Here is a 26,173-nt window from a genome sequence, read left to right on the forward strand (position 1 = left end):
AGCTTTAAGGCAGTAAATGTGATTTTTTAAATGTATCACATGATGAAAAAGTTCATAATCCATTATGATGATGAAATAATTATGAAAATCTATGTAGTAAGAAGAATTTTAAGATGGCTCCCAGTATTCCTGTCCCCTAGTACCCACATCTTATATCAACCCCTCCACTTGAAGCTGAAACATTAAGGAAGGAAGGGTATGGGATGAAGTTCTGAATATGATGGGAAATCATTCTCATGATTATGTTATATAACGTGGAAGAAGGAATTGTACAGCTATAATTAAGGTTACTAATCAGTTATCTTTGAGTTAAAAGGAAGAGTATTTGAGTGCCCTGCCCTAATCACATGACTCTTTTAAGTCTGGGTCTGGAGGTTGGAGACAGAAGTTGGAGATTGGTAGCATGAGATGGCCTCTGGAACAGGTCATACAGCAAGAAACCGCACACGGCTTCTAGATGCTGAGTATTGCCCTCACCCACAGCCAGCGAAGTAATAGGGGCTTTAATCTGACAGCCTCAAACAACTGAATTTTTTCAACAATCTAACTGACCTTGAAAGAGAACTCTGAGCCTCAAATGAGAAAGCACTCTCAGTTGACATCCTGAGTCCATCGGTGTGAGACCCTGAGCAGACTACAGCTAAACTGAGACTGAACCTTCTGACATAAGACACTATAATAACTAGGTATTTTTAAGCCATTAAAGTTTGATAAATTGATGCATAGCTATAGAAAATTAACACAATCCATATACTATATATCATAGTACCATCTAAATTGATAGAGCAAAAAAAAACTGTAGGAAAGTTTCTGGATTATGTATTAATACATGATAATCTTTTGCAGCATTAGTAGTAGAAGACTTTAATTCACCTCTGTCAGCATGTCGACAAGGAATCCAAAAGCAAGTAAGGCTTTAGGACATAATAGATAGAGATAGGAGAAGGCATTTTTGTGTATATGTGTGTGTATGAGTGACAGATGACAGAGAGAAAACTATACATTATTCTATATCCATGATAACAAAGAATGTACCTTTTTTCCCTAATGACCATAGAACATTCACAAACGTAACCATGTATTAGGCTAGAAATTTCTGTATAAATTCCAAAAAGTGGAAATAGAAGACATATTCTCTGATTACAGTGCAAAAAATTAGAAACTAACAATGAATTTATGAAACAAGCGAAAAACAACTTATCACTTGTCAAGTAAACTTTCTATTTTAAACAATTCTTGGGTCAAAGAGGAAATTAATAGGAAACTGCAAAGTATTGATAATACTACATATCAAACCCTATAGTATACAGCCAAAGGGGTCACAGAGAAAAATTTATAGCCTTTAATACTTAGAAAAATAAACCAGAAAAAAATGAGAATAATGAAATCAAGTATTGAAAGCAAGAAGTTATACAGATAAAACAAAATAAATCTAAGGATGGCAGAAAGAAAATGACCCATATAAAGATGAAGTTGAATATTTGAATTCAGAAAGAGAAAAATAGTAGTACTAATAAATAAATTCAAATCTTGTACTTTTTTTTCATGATGAGGCAGGCATTCACTCTGTAATATTTTTTCCTCAAAGCTATATTCCCAGTCTAATTATATGAAAAAAAAAATCAGATAAATCCAAATAGAGGTACATTTTACAAAATACCTAACCAGTACTCTTCAAAACTGTCAAGGTCATAAACAAGGAAAGACTGCTAAACTGTTAGAGATCAGAGGAAACTGGGGAGACATGCTGACTAAATGCAGCATAGAATCCTGGACTGGATCCTATAACAAGAAAAGGATATTAGTGGAAAAATAGGTGAAATCCAAATAAAGTCTGAATTTTAGTTAATGTAATTGTAATAATGTTAATTTCTTAGTTTTGAAAAATGTGCCATGATTATATAAGATTTTAGTTAACACTGGGGGGAACTGGTTGAAGGATACATGAGAATTTACTGTCTTTGTAACTTTCCTATGGCTCTGAAATAAAAAGTTTATTTTTTAAAAAAAGAATCAAAGAAGATCTAGAAAATCTAAATATACCAATCAAAATAGAAGACATAAAATAATTATCAAAGGGCTACCTCCTCCAAGCAAGTAAAGGAAAACATAACAGGTTCTAAAAATTTCATAAGGCAATTTTATCAATCATTTCAGTAACTGATAACTCCACTTCTAATTAAATTATTTTGATAACATTGAAAATTTAAAAGCCCCTCATACTTTTTCCCATGAAGTTATAATTCAAACAAAATTATATTTTTCTTTCCAATTTTAATATATGCATTTATTTCTACTTTAAAATAATATTTGATGGTACTTCCAGAAATGATAAATGATAGCGGTAGTAATGGTACCTTTGTTTCATTCTTTACTTTAATAAGAATGCTCTATTTATTTTCTGATTACACCTGGTACCCTCTTTTTATCTGTCACATTAAGACATGAACTACATAGCCATTTTATTTAAAAATGTTATCAAGTTTATATTTAAAATCTTATAAACTTGGAACTCAAAAATTATTGTGTAGAATTTCTTCTTTAGCAATTAATGTTGAGAATTGTATTATAGATTCTCTTTTATTGAACCATCCTCTATGTAATAAATACTACTAGGGTACAGTGTTTCATTCTTTTAATGTGCTGCCATAGTCTGCCTGCTAATCTTTTTGTTAAGTGTTGTCCAGTAATACAGTAAATTTGTCTATAGTTTTAGTGTGTGTGTGCATGTCCTTGTTGGGCTTTGACATTAAGGTCCTAGGCCCCACTAAGACGATAAGAGGCTATGTTCATTCCTTTTTAACTAATCTCCTTCTTTCTGGCTAGTGAGTAGTCTCCAGATTCTGCAATACAGTGTGAAATGGCACCACATGGTAAGTGATATTCTATAAGGATATCAATGTAATTGAAATCTCTTGGAAAAAAATAACTTTTTAACTGTTTCCAGTACAAGGATGTTACAAGTAATGTTTAAAGTACATGTGTTGGGGTAGAAAGGGGAAAAAAAGGCAATTTGGTTAAAAATTGTTTTTACCTGTATGTCCCTGCAGCGTCATTTCTTCTTCACTCTCTCATGCTCCTGAAAATGACCTTCAGTACTAATTTAAAAGGATGAAACTCTTTACCAATGCTACTATTTATCCCACCCATCCTCCATCAACTGACTGGTCTCTAGGATAGTCTCCTCACTCATATTTTACCTTCCATCATCACTGTGGAAACCCTTCCCATCAAACTGAAGCCCTTTCTACCTAGTCTCTATTGAATGATATTATTTCCTTATTTGAGAGCCATTCTAGTTTGTATCTTTCCTTTTCCATTTATCTTATTGTTTTCTAGGTCTTTTGCAAATTTCTTGTCTTTGATCTCTTGAGAGCAGAGATTGTGACTATTCATGTTTGTGTTCTCTGCAGTGTGTAGCATGGTATTGTCTTAGTGGATATTCACCCAGTCATCTTTCAAAATTGTATTAAAATTCTGAACCTCTAATAGACCCTACCATCATTTTAATCCACATCCAAATTAATACAGAAGAAATAGGGGAGGGCTACCATAAGAAAATATGTAATCTTCTACCTTTAGAAAGGAAATACTTCAGTGTGGATATTAAAACTTTTATAGACTTCCTTCATAATCCATAGGTCGAAGTTGCTGATAATTAAAGTAAAACATGGATAACATTTGGTGGACAAATTGATTTTTACAGCCAGGACATGAGGAGAGTTGTTAATAAAATCATATTCTATTAACACAGGGTCATTTAATCCTTTCCCATTTGTATAGTTCATAGAGTCAGAAAGAGGCAGTTTAGAATTACACTCAATCGCTCATTCATTCATTCAATAAATATTTATTGATAATCTGCTATGCATTAAATATTATGCTATCTTTTTGAGAAACAAAGTAGAAGAAAACTCAAACACTAGCCCCAAATTCCTTACAGTCCAATGGGAGAGATTTACAAAAAACTCAGTAGTTAGAAACTGCAACAAGTTATGAAGAAGTTACAATATTCAGGAAATGATAGAAGTACATTTGGAGGGACATTCAAATATGACTTTGGGCCAGAGAAGATTTGAGCTGGACTTTGAAGGATGAGTAGAATGCCTAGATGAAGGTGAAGTACATTCCAAGAGGAAACAGCACCTGTAAAGGCATGGAGAAAGAAAAAGCAACATACATTTGTAGAATTATAGATTTTAGCTATGGTTCCCAAGGAAGCAGACTCTAAAATAACAGTGGATGTGCTCTTTGGATCAGTACTTGGGGATTAGTAGTGGAGGCAAGGTGAAGGAAGCAGGATTAAGTACAAGGAGGTGTTGAATGGCAACGCACTTGCAAAATAGGTCTCAGCTACTTCTGCATGGCGCTTTGTAACTGGGATGACCTTTCAAAGTTGACCTTCTTTGAGGCAATGAGGTTTGGTCTTTATTTCCCCATGTCAACTAGTCATTAGATGTAGGTTGCTCCCAGAGAAGGAATGTGATCTTAGGTAGGAAGGCTCTTTGGCTAAGGGAATTCTCAAGAATACTTATCTAAGAGCTCTCAGCTGCCAACACTTCCACAAGTTGTGGAAAGAGTATTTCAGTACTGAAATGGAGAGGGATGGTCTAAACAGCACCCTGCAGCATCCATCTAAGATAAAAGGTGTATCTAGAATGAAGACTAGTCAAGAGGAATGATAGGAGTTGTGGATAGAGAGGTAAGCACAGACTTAGTCATGAAGGTTCCTTTAAGCTTTGCTAAAAAGTTCAATACCTTGGTGACTTATTTAATCAGGAGAGTGGTGCTGCTGCAACAAAATTATAGATGATGAAACACATAGATACTCATTATAAGTAATAACAGACATCTGAGTTGAAGTGTATAATTGAGGGCTGACGGCTGTTGGGAACCCCTGCACCTGGGTCAAGTGGGCTGGTGCTTCAAAATTTAAAAACAAAAAACCAAAACACAGTGCAGTGGGGATCTTCTAGAACATGTAGCTGGACCTTAAAAGTGACACTCCCCTAGTAGATTGAGTTCTTCATCAGGAGGACTGTTGGGGGCACCACCTGCTGTGCCAGAACGAATCACCAACAGGAAGGGGACAATAAATTATTTCATGGATGTACCAAAAAGGAAACGTATTTCCCCTAATTCCTCAGCCACCCACAACTCCAGAGATACAAAGACAGGGAAGATGAGAAAGGGAACAGAGTACAGAGAGGTGTGAGAGAGGGAAATCCCTTCCCATTCCAATGATAGTAAAAATAGCCCTAACTTACATAGTACCGACGACATGTTAGGCAGACTCTAAGTGCTTTAAATGAATAACTCATTTAATCCCCACAACAGCCCTGTGGGGTAAGTACTACCTTGAAAATAGGGAAACATAGGCAGAAAGTGACCTGCTCATAGTCACATAGCTAGCAAGTGGCTGCAGAGTTGCTGGTCTAAGCACTAAGCTATACTGTGTTTACCCTAAAACCAAAATCCTTGCCTGTTCTGGGTATCAAGGAAGACTTTTGAACAAACAATAAAGTTGAAGATTTTAAATAAACAGGATTTAGTACTAACAATAATGATGAGACTGTATTAATAACCAAAACAAGATGGAGAATTAATGAAATCAGACTTAGAATAGTCCATAAGGGAGACAGCCATCTATCAGGGAAAGAAAAGGTAAGGGAGTTGGCAGAGAAGAGGGACAGAGCACAGTGGCAGCAGTTACGGGAAAACACAGAACCAATTCCTATATATATACCTAAGAGGCTAAAACTGCTCACAAAAGAGTATCATTAACATTCTTATATCTGCATATTCTATTGCTAGGAGAATGCACAGGAAAGCAGTAACAACTGGAGATTCTGGGGATGGAAATTAGAGGATGGGAGCTAGAGAAGGGGAAGACATGAAAACATTGTTCACTGTTTACGCTTTTGTACTGTACTGCACATGCATGTGTATTACCTTTTCACATGTTCAAATAAATAAATAAGGTATATTACTTTAAAAGTCCATTCAAAAACATGCTTCTATGAATAATCTAAGCTTTATTGCTGGATCAAACTAGATCTATATTTTGATATAGTCTATATTTACAATCCATCTTTTGCTCTTGTAAAGGGGCTGTTTACTATGCATGTTTGTAAGTGTCCCTCACCCTTAAATCCTCCATTTTGTCTTAATTTTTACTCTTTATTTTCTTTTAGCCTTTATTTTTATATCATCAAATTGTTTTTCTTTGTCTCTAAGCCACTGAAAATTCCTCTTTTTTTTCCCTAGTGTGGGAGGGGTGTCCTGATGAAAAAATTGATAGATATCTTCCTATATGGATTTGAAGGAATTTTAAAATAGAGATTTGCCATCAGTTAGAGATGATCACACTAAATTTTGATCTAGTTAGATGTATACACTATTAGGGAAGTAGAATAGTCCAAACACAATTATTGCCAATAGTGTGATAAGGAATTTTGTTGAAAACATAAAGTGCACAGAAAATTTAGAAAGTGCAAATAGTTAATTATGGCATTCCAATTACAGAAACAAATTAATCAGCTCCATCAATTTGTCTCTACAGGAATAACAGGAGTTAGTGAACCAACTCCTAAGCATGCATATTACAACTGTGGTTCTAAGAAAGCAAAAACTGGACTACCATTCCAGGTCTTAATTTGTTTTTCAGAAACAGAATCTACATTTCTCTTAGCTGTGGAAAAGGCCAACTTCAGAAACCCAATTATATTCAAAAGAATGACACAGACTTAGGTTGGAAATAGGAGTTGTAAGATGAGAGAAGGAGACAGTCAAATGGCTCGTTGGAAACAAAACATAAACTTGCTTGACATAGAAACTGAGTTCTTGCTAGCATTGAGGCATGTCTGGGCCACTCAAGATAAGGCAGGAGTAGCAGGATGGAAGAGCCTGCAGGGAAAGACACCTCCTAGCTGAAGATTATCAAGGTGTGTGAAAGTGATTCAAAGACAGTGGGCTAGTATGAGAGGTTGATGAGTACTTCTCACTATATTAATAGCACAGTCCCAGCTGCTAAATCCTACAAAGACAGGGCTGTTCTAAAAGAGTAAAACAATGACCATCCGAAAATGATGAGAGTGAATTCAGTCACCTGTGGCTTTAGCTATAAAGTGAGAGCACCTTTTGTGCAGAAACTGGCTCTTTGGCTAATGGGTTACCGCAGCCATGGGGCTGTAATCAAGAAGCACTAGCAACAGTATCAATGCCTTTGACAGATGGCAGAGGCAGCAGCAGCAGCAAGCAGCAGCTTTTAACTTCAGCAGAGGTAGGCAATGCCAACACATCAAATTATAGCAGTAAAGGAGGTATCAGACAAATCTTTAACTACTGCAGATAGCTCAGATGTAAAACACAAAATCTTTTGTAATCTATCCACTTATTTTTGTTTTTCAAAAATGTATTAGCTACTTTTAATTATTTACACTTTCAGAGGAACTTTGATATAAACTTGTCAAATTCCTTCCAGAATTCCTCTTGGCATTTTGAGTTGAAACACTGAATTTACAGATTAATTCATGAATACTTCCTTAAACTATTGTCTCATCATTAGAAACATGTTTTCTTTCCGCTTATTTGAATATTTAGTAAAGTTTTTTCTTCATGCGGACTTCATACAATATCTTTAGAAGTATTTTATAAACAGTATTGAGTGTAAAATGTATGATTTGCAAATATATTCTCTCAGTATATGGTTTGTCTTATTTTTCTTAATGGTATCTTTTGAAGAGCAAGAGGTTTTAGTTTTGATCAAGTCCAATTTATCATTTTTTCTATTTTGTGGGCCATGGTTTTAGTGTTGCATCTAAAAAGAAAAAAAAAACTTTTCCTAACCAAAAATGACTGTTTTCTTCTAAGGGTTTTATAGTTTTAGCCTTACATTTATATTTATGATCCATTTTGTGTAGGTGCAAGGTAAAGTATATATTCATCTAACTGTATTAAACATCTTTTGTCCCATTCTTATGTTTGTAACATAAAGTCTTGCAGCATTGGCCCATACAGTTTCTAACTTTCAGAGCTTAAGGAGATTTTCTTCATGAAGTGAATATATGATCAATTTCAAATGCTCTTATAGTTTTACAAAAATAGTATGCTTTTATTTTTAAAAGTCATGCAATGTAGATTAGGGAAAGAAAGAAAAGAAAAGAAAGGAGGGGGGAAGGAATAGGAAGGAAAGGAAAAAGGAAAAGAAAGAGGAAAGGAAAGGAAAGGAAAGGAAGAAGTAAGGAGGGAGGGGGAGAGAAGAGAGAGAGAGAGAGAGAGAGAGAGGGAGGGAGGGAGGGAGGGAGGGAGGGAGGAAAGAAAGGAAAGAAAGAAAGAAACTAGCACCGTGAAAAGAGTCATCACCAATTACTACTGCAGTCATATCTCTAGGTCACAAGTCATTTTCTCTTAAAAAAAAATTGAACACATAACTTACATTGTTTTGTGGCATCCATTATGACTGATGAAAACATGATGGTGGTCTGATTCTCTAGCCTTTGTCACCTGGATTCTTTCTGCCAAAGCCTTTAAGATTTATCTTTATTTTTGGTAAACTGGAATTTTATAAAAATGTCTCTAGGCATTTTTTTTAATTCAAATATACTGGGCACTCACACATTTCCAATCTAAAGGCTCCAGCCATTTATCTCTGAGAAATTATACTACACTATTGGTTGGATAATTTTTCTCTTCATGTTTTCTCCATTCTTTGTGAGACTCCTATTAGCTACATATTGAATTATAAATTCTTAAGAAATTTTACAATTTGACAGCTTTGAATTTTGGAACTCTTCAATATCTGATATTATATTTTCTGTGTCAATTCATCTATCAGAAGACACTTAAGTGGATTCCATATCTTGACTACCGTGAATATGCTGCAATGAACATGGGAGTAAACATATCTCTTTGATATCCTGCTTTTATTTTCTTTGGATAAATAACCATAAATAGGATTGCTGAATCATATGGTAGTTCTATTTTTAATTTTTTAGAAATCTCCATACTGTTTTCCATGCAGTTGTTTTCATGCCAATTTACATTCATGCCAAGGGTTTACGTGCATCCAAGGGTTTCCTTTTTTCCATACTCTCACCAACTCTTATTATCTTTCGTCTTTTTGATAATACTCATCCTAACAGGTGTGAGGTAATGTCTCACTGTGATTTTAATTTGTATTTCCTTGATAATTAATATTATTATATTGATAATATTGAGCATTTTTCATGTTCCTATTCACCATTTATATGTCTTTTTTTTCCCATAAGTTATTGGGGTACAGGTGGTATTTGGTTACAGAGTAAATTCTTTAGCAGTAATTTGTGAGACCGGTGCACCCGTCATCTGAGCAGTATACCCTGCAACATATTTGTAGCCTTTATCCCTACCCCCCTCCCACTCTTTCCCCCAAGTCCCCTAAGTCCATCATATCATTCTTATGCCTTTGTGTCCTCATAGCTTAGCTCCCACATATCACAGAACATACAATGTTTGATTTTCTATTCCTGAGTTACTTCACTTAAAATAATATTCTCCAATCGAAATAGGAACACTTTTACACTGTTGGTGGGACTGTAAACTAGTTCAACCATTATGGAAGACAGTGGCGATTCCTCAAGAATCTAGAAGCAGAAATACGATTTGACCCAGCAATCCCATTTCTGGGTATATACCCAAAGGATTATAAATCATTCTGCTATAAAGACATATGCACACACATGTTTATTGCAGCACTATTCACAACAGCAAAGACTTGGAATCAACCCAAGTGTCCATTAGTGACAGACTGGATTAAGAAAATGTGGCACATATACACCATGGAATACTATGCAGCCATAAAAAAGGATGAGTTCATGTCCTTTGTAGGGACACGGATGCAGCTGGAAACCATCATTCTCAGCAAACTATCACAAGAAGAGAAAACCAAACACCGCATGTTCTCACTCATAGGTGGGAACTGAACAATGAGATCACTTGGACCCAGGAAGGGAAACATCACACACTGGGTCCTATTACGGGGAAGGTCAGAGTGGGGGAGCGATAGCATTAGGAGATATACCTAATGTAAATGATGAGTTAATGTGTGTAGCACACCAACATGGCACATGTATACATCTGTAACAAACCTGCAAGTTGTGCACATGTACCCTAGAACTTGAAGTATTAAAAAAAAAAGAAGAATATTCTCTAGTCTCATCCAGGTCATTGCAAATGCTGTTAATTCATTTCTTTTTATGGCTGAGTAGTATACTATCACACACATATATATATGTCATATATATGATATATATTCATATATATATATATCACAGTTTCTTTATTCACTCGTTGATTGATGGGCATTTGGGTTGGTTCCACGATTTTGCAATTGTGAATTATGCTGCTATAAACATATGTGTGCCAGTTTCTTTTTCAAATAATGACTTCTTTTCATCTGGGTAGATACCCAGTAGTGTGGATTGCTGGATCAAATGGTAGTTCTACTTTTAGTTTTTTAAGGAATCTCCATGCTGTTTTCCCTAGTGGCAGTACTACTTTACATTCCCACCAGCAGTGCAGAAGTGTTCCCTGATCACCACATCCATGCCAACATCTACTGTTTTTTGACTTTTTGATTACCGTCATTCTTGCAGGAGTAAGGTGGTATTGCATTGTAATTTTGATTTGTATTTCTCTAATCATTAGTGATGTTGAGCATTTTTTCATATGTTTGTTGGCCATTTGTGTATCTTCTTTTGAGAATTGTCTATTCATGTCCTTGGCCCACTTTTTGATGGGATTGTTTGTTTTTTTCTTACTGATTTGTTTGAGTTTGTTGTAGATTCTGCATATTAGTTCTTTGTCAGATGTAAAGATTGTGAAGATTTTCTCCCACTCTGTGGGTTGTCTGTTTACTCTGCTGACTGCTTTTGTCATGCAAAAACTCTGTTTTTTGTCATGCAAAAACTCTTTAGTTTAATTAAGTCCCAGCTATTTATCTTTGTTTTTATTGCATTTGCTTTTGGGTTCTTGGTCATGAAATCTTTGCCTAAGCCAACGTCTAGAAGGGTTTTTCCAATGTTATTTTCTAGAATTTTTACAGTTTCAGGTCTTAGATTTAAGTCCTTAATCCATCTTGTGTTGATTTTTGTATAAGGTAAGAGATGGGGATCCAGTTTCATTCTCCTACATGTGGCTAGCCAATTATCCTAGCACCATTTGTTGAAAAGGGTATCCTTTCCCCACTTTATGTTTTTGTTTGCTTTGTCAAAGATCAGTTGGCTATAAGCATTTGGGTTTATTTCTGGATTCTCTCTTCTGTTCCATTGGTCCATGTGCCTGTTTTTACACCAGTACCATGCTGTTTTGGTGACTATGGCCTTATAGTATAGGTTGAAATCAGATAGTGTGATGCCTCCAGATTTGTTCTTTCGGCTTAGTCTTGTTTTGGCTATGTGGGCTCTTTTTTGGTTCCATATGAATTTTAGAATTTTTTTTTTCTAATTCTGTGAAGAATGGTGGTGGTATTTTTATGGGGATTGCGTTGAATTTGTAGATTGCTTTTGGCAGTATGGTCACTTTCACAATTTTGATTCTACCCATCCATGAGCATGGATGTGTTTCCTTTCGTTCATGTCGTCTATGATTTCTTTCAGCAGTGTTTTGTAGTTTTTCTTGCAGTGGTCTTTTGACTACTTGGTTAGGTCTATTCCTAAGTTGTTGTTGTTTTGTTTTTGTTTTGTCTTTTTTTTTCTGCAGCTATTGTAAAAGGGGTTGAGTTCTTGATTTGATTCTCCACTTGGTCGCTGTTGGTATATAGAAGAGCTACTGATTTGTGTACATCAATCTTGTATCTGGAAACTGCTGAATTCTTTTATCAGTTCTAGGAGTTTTCTGGAGGAGTCTTTAGGGTTTTCAAGGTAAACTATCATAATATCAGCAAACAGTGATTATTTGACATCTTTATGGATTGGGATGTCCTTTATTTCTTTCTCGTCTGATTTCTCTGGCTAGGATTTCCAGTACTATGTTGAAGAGGAGTGGTGAGAGTGGGCATCCTTGTCTTGTTCCAGTTCTCAGAGGGACTGCTTTTTGTATGTCTTCTTTGGAAAAATTTTTATTCAGGTCTTTTGCCCATTTGTAATTGGGTTATCTGCTTTTTTTTTTTTTTTTTTTTTTTTTTTTTTTTTTGTCATTGAATTGTATGAGTTTCTTATACATTTTGGGTATTAACCCCTTATCTGATTTATGTTTTACAAATATTTTATCCCATTCCATAGGTTGTCATTTTAATTTTGTTAATTGCTCTCTTTGCTGTGCAGAAGCTTGTTAGTTTGATGCAGTCCCACTTGTTTAATTTTGCTTTTGTTGCCTGTGCTTTTTACGTCCTACCCAAAAAATCTTTGCCAAGACCAATGTAAAGAAGCTCTTTCCCTATGTTTTCTTCTAGGAGTTTTACAGTTTCACATCTTTACATTTGTTTTTAATCCATTTCAAATCAACTTTTGTATATGGTATAAGATAAGGGTCCCATTTCATTTATTTGCTTGTGGATATTCAGTTTTCCCAACACCATTTATTGAAGAGACTGTCCTTTGCCCAGTGTGAATTCTTGGCTCCCTTATCAAAGATTAGTTGACCATATATTAATGGGTTTATTTCTGGGCTTTTTATTTCATTCAATTTGTCTATGAGTCTGTTTTTACAGCACTCCATACGCTTTTAATTACTTAATTTTGTATTATAGCTTGAAATCATAACTGTAATACCTCCACGTTCTTTCTTAAGATTGTTTTGGCTATTGGAGGTCTAGTTCTCCGGTTTCTTGGAAAAAAAAGAATGATAAATTCTTAGTGGAATCCCTTTAATTATCACTTTTAAAGCCTAAATTGTTGTATTCAACAGCTGCACATTGCCCTGTAGTGGTTCTCATTCCATAGTGTGAGTTTAGTCAGTCTTTAATAACGCCTGACTTAAGTTTCCCTGCTATATATTTTTTTTTTTTTTTTTTTTTTTGAGACAAGAGTCTCGCTCAGTCGCCCAGGCTGGCGTGCAGTGGCGCCATCTTGGCTCACTTCAAGCTCCTCCTTCCGGGTTCCTGCCATTCTCCTGCCTCAGCCTCTGGAGTAGCTGGGACTACAGTCACCAGACACCACGTCCGGCTAATTTTTTTGTATTTTTAGTAGAGGTGGGGTTTCACTGTGTTAGCCAGGATGGTCTCGATCTGCTGACCTCATGATCTGTCCGCCTCAGCCTCCCAAAGTGCTGGGATTATAGGCGTGAGCCACCGCGCCCGGCCCTGCTGGCATTTTTATAGGCAGACTCCACACTGTGTAGGTGGGACTTAATAGTTATAGTGGTGTACAGAAGTGCATCTGGTAAAGAGCACACCTTACAAAATGCTGTCTGGAAATGCAAATTATATAAGCATAGTTGTTGACTGTAAAAGACCTCCACTTAGGCAAACATATTGTAATTTTAAATTACAGTTTGTTTGGTCTTAACACTTCTATGAACTCTTGAGCATGTTTTCCAGTCTGATTTGGTTCCTTTAGTCTCTGTAAAAGGGAGAAGTACACATGCTATTATGAGTCTTGCTGTTCTGTAATCATTAATTCTTCTTCTTTTTTTTTTTTAACATGGTACTTAGGCACATAAAGTTAGCAGCCTATTGGATGCATACTCAGGCCTCTTAAGTAATGAATCCGTGATCCTGGCTGTGAACCCCAGGTATGATAAGCTATCATGCTCTTTTATTTCCCTAATTGGATGTATGTTATCTCTTTAAAAAATGTAATTGTGAAAAATAAGAAATTAATCCAAATTCCACCATTATAATTTGGCAACTACTATTTCTTTCTCATACTCTTTTCCAGTCTTTCTGTATTGTATAGACAGGCAGATAATCTTTCTAGCTGCTTAGACAAGCTTCATTTGCCATCAATTTGAAGATGCATCTCAATGTAAGAAATACTAAGATATGGAAAACATCATTGATTACAGAAACGGTGGTAGTAATATAGTTCAACTGTTTAAAGCTTAGCATGGCTTTGTGGACTTGGCTGGGAATGTAACCACTCTTCGCATTATTATGTTTATGGAGAAATATATTGTGATTTCTAAGTAACTGTTTATAGATAATATTTACAAAGAAATTAATTCCTTTATATTTAAAACATTATCATTTTTAAGATAATACTTAAGACTCATCTGTCATATAAAGCCAAAAGCTGAACCTCATTTTCATTTATCACTAAGAAATGGCTGGGTCGGGCACATGGTTCACACCTGCTATCCCAGCACTTTGGGAGGCCGAGGTGGGCAGATCACAAGGTCAGGAGATCGAGACCATCCTAGCTAACATGGCGAAACCCCATTTCTACTGAAAATACAAAAAATTAGCCAGGCGAGGTGGTGGGCGCTGGTAGTCCCAGCTACTCGGGAGGCTGAAGCAGGGGAATGGCGTGAACCCGGGAGGCAGAGCTTGCAGTGAACCGAGATGGCGCCACTGCACTCCAGCCTGGGTGACAGAGCAAGACTCCATCTCAAAAAAAAAAAAAAAAAAGAAATGGCCACTAAATTTCTATTATATTATTTGTTCTCTCATCATTAATAATTACACCTTTTTCTTGTCAGCTTTGTGGATCCCTTACTGCAGTTTGAATCTCAGTTGAAGATAATAGAGTCATCTTTTAGAATGCTAGTTGTCATGCCAAGTCTTGACAAAATAAAAGAAATGGGGAGCAGTAATGAGGACTTTGAGGACATGGAGGTAAAATTTTTCTTCCTTTAATCATTATAGGATATTATTACACATCACAGCAATCCTTCAGAATGTGTCTCAGCAGGTGATCATCTTTAGAGTCCTCCTCTTCACTCTTTTTAGTTGTAACAGTCAGTGCACTTATCTATACCCCTGGACTCCTTGTGAGTTCTACAACCCATGGGATTTTAGTGGATTCTGTAGGATTTGTAGGAGCAAATAAGTGAAGATATTTTTCGTTAATTGGTTTAGCAAGAATAGGGAGTTGCTGGCAAATGCTTCAAAGAATGGAATAGGAACATAGAAAGATGGAAGTAGAAAGAATCATATAGTAAGATTAGCAAACATCTGTGGTCTCCATTTCCTCAGCATTGCTATACAGTGAACTTGCTCTATGAGCTAGAGAAGAAATTCGTGGCATATGGTATAAAGTGAGGTCTCAGCATAGCCACCTCTCTCCTTTCTTCAGTTTGTGGAGAGAACCTAGAACACTCAGATGCAAAACTATCAGGCCAATTATTTCCTTTTATAAGAGCTTCTATACAAATATCAGATAATTTCAGCCTCTTCTGCAATTGATGCAAGGTGACTTTAATGTAGAAACTTTCTCAGCTATATTCCTATATCCCTAACACAGATTTTTAGGCTGCTAATTTTCCCAAATGTGCCATTCTTTTCCAACTCGACCTCTTCCAAATATTTCTGAGCGGCTACCTGAGAATACTCAGAGATACTTTTACTTGTTACTGGTGAGGACCACTCTGGTAGTTAGAAGAAGAAAAATAACTTTCTGAGTTAAAGAAAACTCTTCTTCCAATACTAGCAAGAAAGAAAAAAAAATGTGTTGTTATATAGCATTTCAACATCCAAATGCCCCATGTTTATTAATGTTCCATGTATTTTATATATCAGCTACTCACACATGGAAATTTCTAATACCCACATAGCATACAATTTCTAGTACCTACATAGTGTGTGGAACAATAAATCTTACTGTTTCCATCTATTTACATATAAAATGTATTCAATATTGGATTTTTTTTTTTTTTTTTTTTTTTTTTTTTTTTTTTTTTGAGACAGGGTCTTGTGCCGTCACCCAAACTAGAGTGCAGTGGCACTATCTTGGCTCACTGCAGTCTCCACCTTCTGGGCTCAAGCAATCCTTCCATCTCAGCCTCTCAAGTAGCTGGGACTACAGACATGCACCACCATACCTGGTTAATTTTTGTTTTGTTTTGTTTTATAGAGATGAGTTCTCACTACGTTGTCCAAGCTGGTCTCAAACTCCTGAACTCTAGCAATCCTCCCACCTTAGCCTCCCAAATTGCTGGGATTATAGGTGTGAGCCACTGTGCCTGGCTTGAATTATATTTAAATATGATGTTTGGGTAACTTGTAAGTGTCAGCTAAAATAAAAACCAAGTCACATCATGCTTGAGTCTTCTCCAACCTATTTCAAATCACAAAGGCATAAAAGTCTATTTTTTTACACAGATAGTAGTAAGTATCAGCAATTAAAATAGCAATTACTGTCTACTTCCATCACAACTACTCAGGTGGATATTCACAAATTATTGCTTTCAATGAACTTAAAGCAACAGTTAGAATAAAATATATTCATGTTATTACATTCTAAAAGACAATGGAAAATTGAAAAGCATATGTACAAGAGTATCCCGAAACAAGCACTAGAAAGATAATCTATAAACAGCTAAGGCAAGAGAAAATTTAAAATTTTAGATGTGAGAATTTTCCTAATTTTTCATCATTAGAATAGGAAATAAAACTTTTTATAAATAGGGGGACAAAACTATTAGCCAGGGCTATGTTCTTTTTGAAAATGAACTCATACCTCATGTAAATGATGAGTTAATGGGTGCAGCACACCAACATGGCACATGTATACATATGTAACGAACCTCCACGTTGTGCACATGTACCCTAGAACTTAAAGTATAATCATAATAATAAAAAATAAAGAAATAAAAAGAAAATGAACTCAAAATCATGCATCCAGTGAAAATAAATCCAACATATTGAACTCTCAAGCAAAATCACATTTAAGCACAAAGAATATTGAGAAAATGCAGCATTCATAAACATGGAAAAGTAAGTTTTTATAAAATTAAATTTACAGCTTTTCCTCCTATAAACATGGTAGATGCAGGCCGGGCGCAGTGGCTCATGCCTGTAATCCCAGCACTTTGGGAGGCCCAGGCGGGCAGATCACGAGGTCAGGAGATCGAGACCATCCTGGCTAACACGGCGAAACCGTGTCTCTACTAGAAAAACACAAAAAATTAGCCGGGCCTGGTGGCAGGCGCCTGTAGTCCCAGCTACTCTGGAGGCTGAGGCAGGAGAATGGCGTGAAACTGGGAGGCGGAGCTTGCAGTGAGCCGAGATGGCACCACTGCACTCCAGCCTGGGCGAGAGAGTGACACTCCATCTCAAAATAATAATAATAATAATAATAATAAAGAAAGAAAGAAAAAAACATGGTAGATGCTTATTATAGAAAATTTAAAGATTATAGAAAGTCACTAAATAAAAAATACTCATTCTATTTCTCAAAGGGAATTACATTTTTATGTTTTCATTTGTCTTTTTTCTTTGTATATTGTTTAATATCTGAGATAATGCTAGAAGTCTTCAAATATGTGTGGCATTTTACAATTTGATGTTAAGTATTTTCTGTGTCACTGATTTATGTTCAAGGAATTGAAACCCAATTAAAAGTAACTTTTAAGCAAGAAAAAAACTGTAGACACTAGGTAAAAGTTTATCTAAGACTGGCTGACTGTGCAATGTTTTTGTGTTTCAGAATTTATACCACAATATTTTAAATATATATGAGAACATTCTTCTGACCTTGGTGTCTAAAGACCTCTACAAACTACAGATCTTAAAGGTAAAGGGGAAATAAGTAGTTTAATTTTCTTGTCATAAATCTAGTATGCTCACTATGCTTCGCTTTCTTCTCATTTGCTATATTTGCGTCTCCTTCAAGTATTTGATGACTGAAAGTTTTTCTTTACCACCAAAGAGTGAAATGTAGTCACTTCCCTTTGTTTGAATTACAGAGGCACACTTTTAGGAATTTAATTTGGGAAGGACAGCATCAACAGGCACTTGAGAAACCAGGTCTCATGTGGTGATATATAGGTGAACACAATTTGAAGTAGCAGAGAATAGTATTAGAGAGCAGTGTTAGCCTAAACTACCCTCAAGTTCACATAGCTGTGAAACCGTGCTGTGTATGTCTGTATGCATGCTTCTTCTTCATCAACTCAGGTACTAAAGAAAATGCTGAGCATTCTATCTTCATGGATATTACTGTACCTAAAGAAGGCCTAATGACAATTCAAAACCTATTTTTCACAACTTAATTTTTTAGTGTCTAAACCAGAGACAGAATACTGCACTGCATGTCTTATGGTCTTCAATTTTGCATTCCTAACATGTTGGCATCAGAGGCCAACTGTCTAGAAGTACTGGAAAAACAGATCAATTTATCCTACTGGGAGCATCTATGAGCTGTATAAATCATAAATACACACAAGTAAAGAAGCAGTATTGGTATTTATGAGGACAAAAAGGAATTTGAAGAAAAACAAAATGTATTAGGCTAATTTGTGCCTAATTTGAACTAACTGTTTTTTTTAATTATTATTCACTTAAAAAATGTTGTCCACTAGCTAGCCATATGCAGAAGATTGATATTGGACCCCTTCCTTACACCATATACAAAAATTAACTCAAGATGGATTAAAGACTTAAATGTAAACCCCAAAACTATAAAAATCCTAGAAGACAACCTATGCAGTACCATTCTGGACATAGGAACAAGCAAAAATTTCATGAAAAAGGCACCAAAAGCAGTGCAACAAAAGCAAAAATTGACAAATGGGATCTAATTAAACTGAAGAGCTTCTGCCCAGCATAAGAAACTATCAAGAGAGTAAACAGACAACCTACAGAATAGGAGAAAATTTTTGCAAACTATGCATCTGACAAAGGTCTAATATCCAGCATCTAAAAGGAACTTAAATTTACAAGAAAAAAAAAAAAAACACTCCATTACAAAGTGGGCAAAGGACATGAACAGACACTTTTCAAAAGAAGATGTACATGTGGCCAACAAGAATATGAAAAAAAAAGCTCAACCTCATTGATTATTAAAGAAATGCAAATCAAAACCACCATGAGATATCAACTAGCACCAGTCAGAATGGCTATTCATAAAAAGTCAAAAAACAGCAGATGCTGGTGGGGTTGTGGAGAAAAATAAATGCTTATACACTGTTGATGGCAGTGTAAATTAGTACAACCATTGTACAAAACAGCATGGTGATCCCTCAAAGACCTAAAAACAGAAATACCATTTGACCCAGCAATTCCATTACTGGATATGATATATCCAGAGGCATATAAATTGTTCTGTCATAAAGACACATGCACACATGTTGCAACACTATTCACAATAGCAAAGACATGGAATCAACCTAAATAACCACCAACGGTAGACTGGACAAAGAAACTGTAGTATACATACACCATGGGATACTATGCAGCCATACAAAAGAATGAGATTATGTGATTTGCAGGAATTTGGATGGAGCTGGAAGCCATTATCCTTGACAAACTAACACAGAAACAGAAAACCAAATACTGCATGTTCTCACTTATTAGTGAGAGCTAAGGGATGAGAAAACATGGACACATATTGGGGAACAACAGATACTGGGGCCTAACAAAGGGTGGAGGTTGGGAAGAGGGAGAGAATCAGGAAAAATAATTAGTGGGTACTAGGCTAATACCACAAGTTTATCTATATAAAAACCTGCACATGTACCCCTGAACTTAAAATAAAAGTTAAAAAAGTTGTTATCCTCACAACCCTTCACGGTGATTATGAATCCTCCCCTTCCCTGCCCGTGCATGCTCTTTTATTCACCCCATGACACTATCAATAGTTTCTATTTATTGAGTTAAGCATTGACTCCATGTCAGGCACTAAATTGAATATGTGAGTTATCTCATATAATCCTTAACATAATCTCATGAAGGGGTTACTATAATTTCTTCCATTTCGCGATAAAAAAATGAAAACAGAGAAAGGAGCAGTAATATATATAATGCTAATGTGTGGAGGAGCCCCTCTATCTTGGGAGCCTGTTACTTAACCACTTTGTTCTTATACCTACCTTGCCTAAAATCTTCCCTGATTCTCAAAAAGGGCTGAAACCTCACTCCTGAAAAGGCCAAGGCAGAGGCTGACCTCTCTGAGATTTAGAAACTCTTTCACCTTAGGAAATAGACTTCAAACATTTTTCACAATGGGAGCAAGAGCAGGTGAAGAGGTTTGGCCAACTACTGACATAAATATAGTAGACCCTGACAGATTGCCTTAAAGAAAACTATTAATGGCGGTTAGTATATGAGGCATATGCAATATTCTTCCCTTCTCAAGGGAAGAATTAATCCCTCTGAGGATTAAGAACAGCTAGAAGGTGCAGCTAAGAGAGATTTGAATCAAAATTTGCAAGAACTTTCTAACAAACCTGCCTCCAGTAAGGTACTCTCTAACCATAAGCCAGAATATTTGAGTGGTGAATTGGCAGAGGAATTCTGGAATCTCTTTTAAATCTGAAATGCAGCTTGTCATTTAAAAATAAAAGGGAGAATACATACTTTGAAAGAAAAAGAGGAGGCAAAGCAGCTGATAATCATATCATAGCCTCATGCTGAACTATTCATGGTGCTAACAAAGTGACTATTATAGTGGATATTAGTAAATACTTGTTGAATAGAATAAAATAAAATAAAACCCAGATACAGTTTCTATAGTAGATGAAGTAGTATACTAGATGTTTATGGTCTGTGTTTTTGAGATAAATGTAGGTTAAGTGTGAAATAACCAGGAGACTGTAGGAATGCCTGAATTGGTGAAGTTGGAGAATAGAGGAAAGATTTTTGGAAAATGGAAATTGCATGGTTCTAGGATGACTTTTGTGTTTCCAACAGGAAATGCTCGTGTGGATGAGTAAAGATAGCTCATATCTGCAAGACAGAATCATGGTGATCATCAACAAGGTGTTAAGATTTACAGTCAGGAAAGTCAGAAAATATGTAAGTCACGGAGTATAACAATGCCACCTGATTCTGAAGACTGCATTTCTATAGTGCTGCTTTCCGTGTCTTGGGTCCTAACAGTACTTGACAGGTCCTTGGTATTATTGTACTGGTAGGTTGGTTGGGATATCAGAAAAGGAGTCAATATCCTACATGACTTTTCGTCAATCAGAACAGAGTTTCTCAAACAATTGGTTAAGATGCATCATGCTTTATGCAAAGAACATGAAGGTGTTAAAACCAGATTCTTGCTGACTCTGAAATTTCCTCTGTAGACCACAATTTGTAATTTTTTAAATTCTTCCAGCCTTACCTGTCTTCTTATGTATTACTTCCTAAAATAATTTGAAAGCTGTTATTTATTTATTTATTTTAAATTTATACAAGTAATCCTCAAGTTCTTTCATTGTGACACATGCTAGAGGTAGAGCATAAGTCTCCCTTTACTATCCTCTCCACACCAACCCTGTCCTTAGCCATGTCAGCATGATGTGTGTCCTACCAAACCACTTTCAATGTGCACACACACATATAAAACACACACTGAAATACATAGCTTTATTACTCATTGTTTCTTTACTAAAGTTATATTTACATATGGTTCTACAATTTGCTTTTTTCACTGAAACAACACATCCTACAGATATTTTCATGTCAACACATGTAGCTTCATTTTGTTATTTTAAATACAGTTTATAGCCCATAGTTTTGGCATATTATGATCCATTTAGCTGTTTTTCAGTTGACAGACGTTAAAGTATCATTTAATTTTTTCTGCTTCAAACGATACAAAATGGGCATCTTTGTGCAAGTACATGAGTGTGTACCTGGAAAGGCTTAGAAAGAGAATGATCAGATAAAGAAGTATGATAGATTAAAGTTTAGTAACACAAAATTATCCACAATTTGCATTCTTATAAATATTAAAGTGCCCATTTCCCCACACCTTCACCAATACGGGGATACAATCAGACTTTAATTTTTACATTTCAGATGGAGAACAAATAGGTATGTCATAATCACCAGTATTTACTGAGTTTGTCTATACTTTGAATGACATCATGGCCTGCCTTCTAAAAAACCTTATAGTACCTATGAACATTTCTCTTTTGTGGATACTGTATATTCAGCCTCTGTTTCCCAACCCATCCTTCACAGTGATTTTTAAACATACTCTGCTAATTACTTATCTGATTGCTGGAGTCACTTCAGGAGGAGATAAAAGTAAAGAGGGTGAGAAACATGCATTCATGATGTTATATTTATCCATTTTCTACTGTTTGTACAAGCAGTCCCCAGATTTATTGAGCTGAAGAATCTAGATGAACTTTGTAATACATTTGAATTTTTACTATTTTGTTTAAACTCAGCTTTGGAACATAATACAATTTACTTAGATGGAGGATACAGTCCAGGATGTTCTTTGTATCATGCTGATTCCCTATTTCAGTGTCCAAAAAAAAAAAAAAAAGAGAGTGAGTGACTTGTTTCAATCTTCTGATTCTCTGACCTGGGAAGGCAGCCTTTCTCTAACTTCTAAAATAGCTTGAGTTTTACATTTGGTGTCCAGAGGTTCACCATTGAAAATTTTGCAAGTGAGGCTTGAGATTAAGTGTATCTCACCACTCAAGACTGTTTTCTGCACAGCTCCTAAAATGTGTTATATACTCAGCAAGTATTTGATGACAATTGTTTGACTAGAGCCTAGTCACATGTTTCTCTCTGCATTTGATATATTCTAGTGAGTTCCACTCAAGTAGCAGATAGACATTTTGGAGTTTCATTTGCTATCACCTTTTTACATTACTGTAGTAGAGTTCATTCTCCTTTGCCTACATCCCATCCTTCAACTGCAAAGGAATAAATATGTAAATTCACATGTGAAGCACAAGGTTCTCATAAATTGTTAGTTGAGAGTTCCTAGCTATAACTCAGATCTGTTCCAGAAAACAGATGGAATAACCTATTACTCTGTTCTGCAATGGTCACTAAGTGCCACCAGGTGGAAGTACTTCAGCATTTTCCTGAACATTGAAACTAGAGCTAGAATCAACCAACTCATCACAGGGAAGCATAAAACTTCACTAAGTTCGCTTTCTCTTTCAAATAACGTCTTGTAAAGATGATTAAGCCAGTGAAATTAATTGGGGAGGCAAATACACAAAACAAAAAAAATCAAAACACATTGTTGATAAATTAAAATCTGAGATTCCCACAGCCCTAGTCTGTGCATCTCTGTATCTGACACATTGTAGATCATCAATGAATATTTGTTCTACCCTTCTCTAAGTGCATCCACCTCATTTGTTGTCTGGTACTGTTCCTACATTGGATAGACTTTTTTCTTCATAATAACCCTAGCCTAGGTCCTCCAGAGTGTCAGAGATTCTTGTCTTATTGAACAATTCTATCATTTTTATCTTGTCATAAACATTTTTAAAGTGATGATTTGTCTCACATGACCCATGTGCCCATCAGGGTAGAGAAACCCCTACACTCAAAGCACATGTTCCTTCAATTAAATGATTCAACTTTCCACAGGCAAAGAAATGTAAGTTAAGCATGTCAACTTATAGCATTAAGATTTTTTTTTTCCTAACTTTGTCCCTTTGGCACATCAGCATTTAAAAATGGATAGTGGATTTCCAGCTAAATCTAACAAATTGTCCATATGTATATATCTCCTTCTTCTCCAGAGTCCCCACAAAATGATGGTAATAAAATATTTTAAAAGTATAAATACACAGCAACAAAGAGAATTAATGAAGTGTTTTCAATGGGCTAGTCATGCCAACAAATTTCTGGAAGACAGATTAGTTAGAAGATAAAACCTGGCAAGGGAACTGAATGGTGGGAGACCATGAGCATTAGGATAGAGGTTAGCTGAAAGAAAAGCAGTTTTCCCTGTAGAATCCTAGAGGGTGAGTTATGAAAGGCCAAATAATGATAAGGGATGGGAGTCAAAGCAGGCTGGAAACATATGCATTAATTCAAAAGATTAATTGAAAGCATGTACAGAAGAACCTATGTTGTCCCGCATTCCTCTTGACACACGTTGGCCGACAGAAGTTGATAATTTTACTTTTGCAAAAACCATTGTTAAGTTCCCTGAGAAAAGAGTCATGACTCCAGCCCCCCTCCTAGCTGCTCTAAAACAAAGTACAACAGGTGGCAAGCCTTGCTCACACACAAAACCCCATCAAGAGGCATTACATCCTTAAATATTAAGCAGCAATGACACTTTGTGAAATTTGGGGAAACTCTCCAAATAAAAGAGACAGACAAAGGTAAATAAAGAAAAAAATACTATTAAAGATAGAGAGACAGCTGGGCTTTGTGACTAATGCCTATAATCCCAGTGCTTTGAGAGGCTGAGTTGGGAGGACCTCTTGAGCCCAGAAGTTCTAGGCTGCAGTGAGCTATGATCACACCACTGCAGTACAGCCTGGGTGACAGAGTGAGACCTCATCTCCAAAAAAATTAAAAATAAAAATAATTTAAAAAATAAAATAAAGAGATAATGCAGGGTACAGATGAGAAAGACATAGGTACATGCCAAAAGGAAATATAACTAAAGTGAGCATGGCCTATACATTGAATAATTTTACCTAGTCATGGTGAGACCATACTATTGATTTTTAACTTTTAGAATTAATCTATAAACCCAGCACAGAAAAACTTAAATGAGTTACTGAACACAATGTAAATGCTACGAGCTCAAAAGTGCAAAAATTAAAGTGCAGAGAATAGTTTAGTGGTTCTCCAACAAGTTAAACATAGAATTGCCATTTGACACAGAAATCTTAGGTGTATACCTAAAAGAATTTAACAGTTGTTCAAACAAAAACTTATACAAAGTGTTCATTGCAGCAAAATTCACAATAGCTGAAAAGGGCAATCTAAATGTCCATCAACAGGCAAATGAACAAGTAAAATGTAACATACTCATATGGCATATTATCCACTCATAAAAAGGTATAAAGTTGTATACATGCTACAACATGCATAAACCTTGAAAACATTATACTAAGTGAAAGAAGCCAGGCACAAAAGGCTACATTCTGGATGATTCTACTTATGTTCCTATTCTGTTATTACATTTTATCCTGTTATATTCCTATTCTGTTTTTCTGTTCTATGAAACAAGAAATAAAAGTATTAATATAGTAGTAAAACACAAAAGTAGAAGAATTAAAACTAATATACTATGATGAGTAATGTTCTCCATTGAGAGAATTATGGGGAAGCGGAAGAATGGAATTGAGATAGACAATGTCTCAAACTGACGTTAGAAGTGAAGGTGCATGTGTCTTTATAGCAGCATGATTTATAATCCTTTGGGTATATACCCAGTAGTGGGATGGCTGGGTCATATGGTACATCTAGTTCTAGATCCTTGAGGAATTGCCATACTGTTTTCCATAATGGTTGAACTAGTTTACAATCCCACCAACAGTGTAAAAGTGTTCCTATTTCTCCACATCCTCTCCAACACTATTCACAATAGCAAAGACTTGAAATCAACCCAAATGTCCATCTGTGACAGACTGGATTAAGAAAATGTGGCACATATACACCATGGAATACTATGCAGCCATAAAAAAGGATGAGTTTGTGTCCTTTGTAGGGACATGGATGCAGCTGGAAACCATCATTCTTAGCAAACTATCACAAGAACAGAAAACCAAACACCGCATGTTCTCACTCATAGGTGGGAACTGAACAATGAGATCACTTGGACTCGGGAAGGGGAACATCACACACCGGGGCCTATCATGGGGAGGGGGGAGGGGGGAGGGGGGAGGGGGGAGGGATTGCATTGGGAGTTATACCTGATATAAATGATGAATTGATGGGTGCTGACGAGTTGATGGGTGCAGCACACCAACATGGCACAAGTATACATATGTAACAAACCTGCACATTATGCACATGTACCCTAGAACTTAAAGTATAATAATAAAAAAAAAAATTTGGAAACACATACCAAAAAAAAAAAAAAAAAAAAAAAAAGAAGTGAAGGTGCATTGTTTACAGAGACAGGGATGACTTCCAGAAGAAGCAGCTGAAAACCATGGAAGTGGTTGCTTCTGGAACCTAGCACTTAAAACTATCATTATTGTTAAGATAAGCGACTGGAGAGGCCAGATCTACAAAGAAAGGGTACAGTTAAAAGGGCCAGAAAACTAAGCAGGAATACTTAGGTTTAGGAGTGAATACCAAGAAGCTATTTTTCTCCATTTTTTAAATATTTGATTCTTTTAATACTTGGGTAGATTTTCTATAAAGCCAGGATAT

The 26,173-nt window shown here is 35.9% G+C and overlaps 1 protein-coding gene across 1 annotated transcript in view; it reads left to right on the forward strand.

Annotated features, from left to right (window-relative positions):
- The first annotated feature begins 883 nt into the window (after positions 1 to 883).
- Positions 884 to 26,173, forward strand: part of MROH9 (maestro heat like repeat family member 9) — a 124,116-nt gene continuing 98,826 nt past the window's right edge. The window contains exons 1-6 of the mRNA XM_030934948.1: positions 884 to 908; positions 7,149 to 7,282; positions 13,631 to 13,710; positions 14,617 to 14,752; positions 17,565 to 17,651; positions 20,768 to 20,872. Coding sequence (XP_030790808.1) covers positions 884 to 908; positions 7,149 to 7,282; positions 13,631 to 13,710; positions 14,617 to 14,752; positions 17,565 to 17,651; positions 20,768 to 20,872 — 567 coding nt within the window. The remainder of the gene's footprint in view (positions 909 to 7,148; positions 7,283 to 13,630; positions 13,711 to 14,616; positions 14,753 to 17,564; positions 17,652 to 20,767; positions 20,873 to 26,173) is intronic.

Source organism: Rhinopithecus roxellana, chromosome 8, assembly GCF_007565055.1.
Source record: "Rhinopithecus roxellana isolate Shanxi Qingling chromosome 8, ASM756505v1, whole genome shotgun sequence".
Lineage (NCBI taxonomy): Eukaryota > Metazoa > Chordata > Mammalia > Primates > Cercopithecidae > Rhinopithecus > Rhinopithecus roxellana.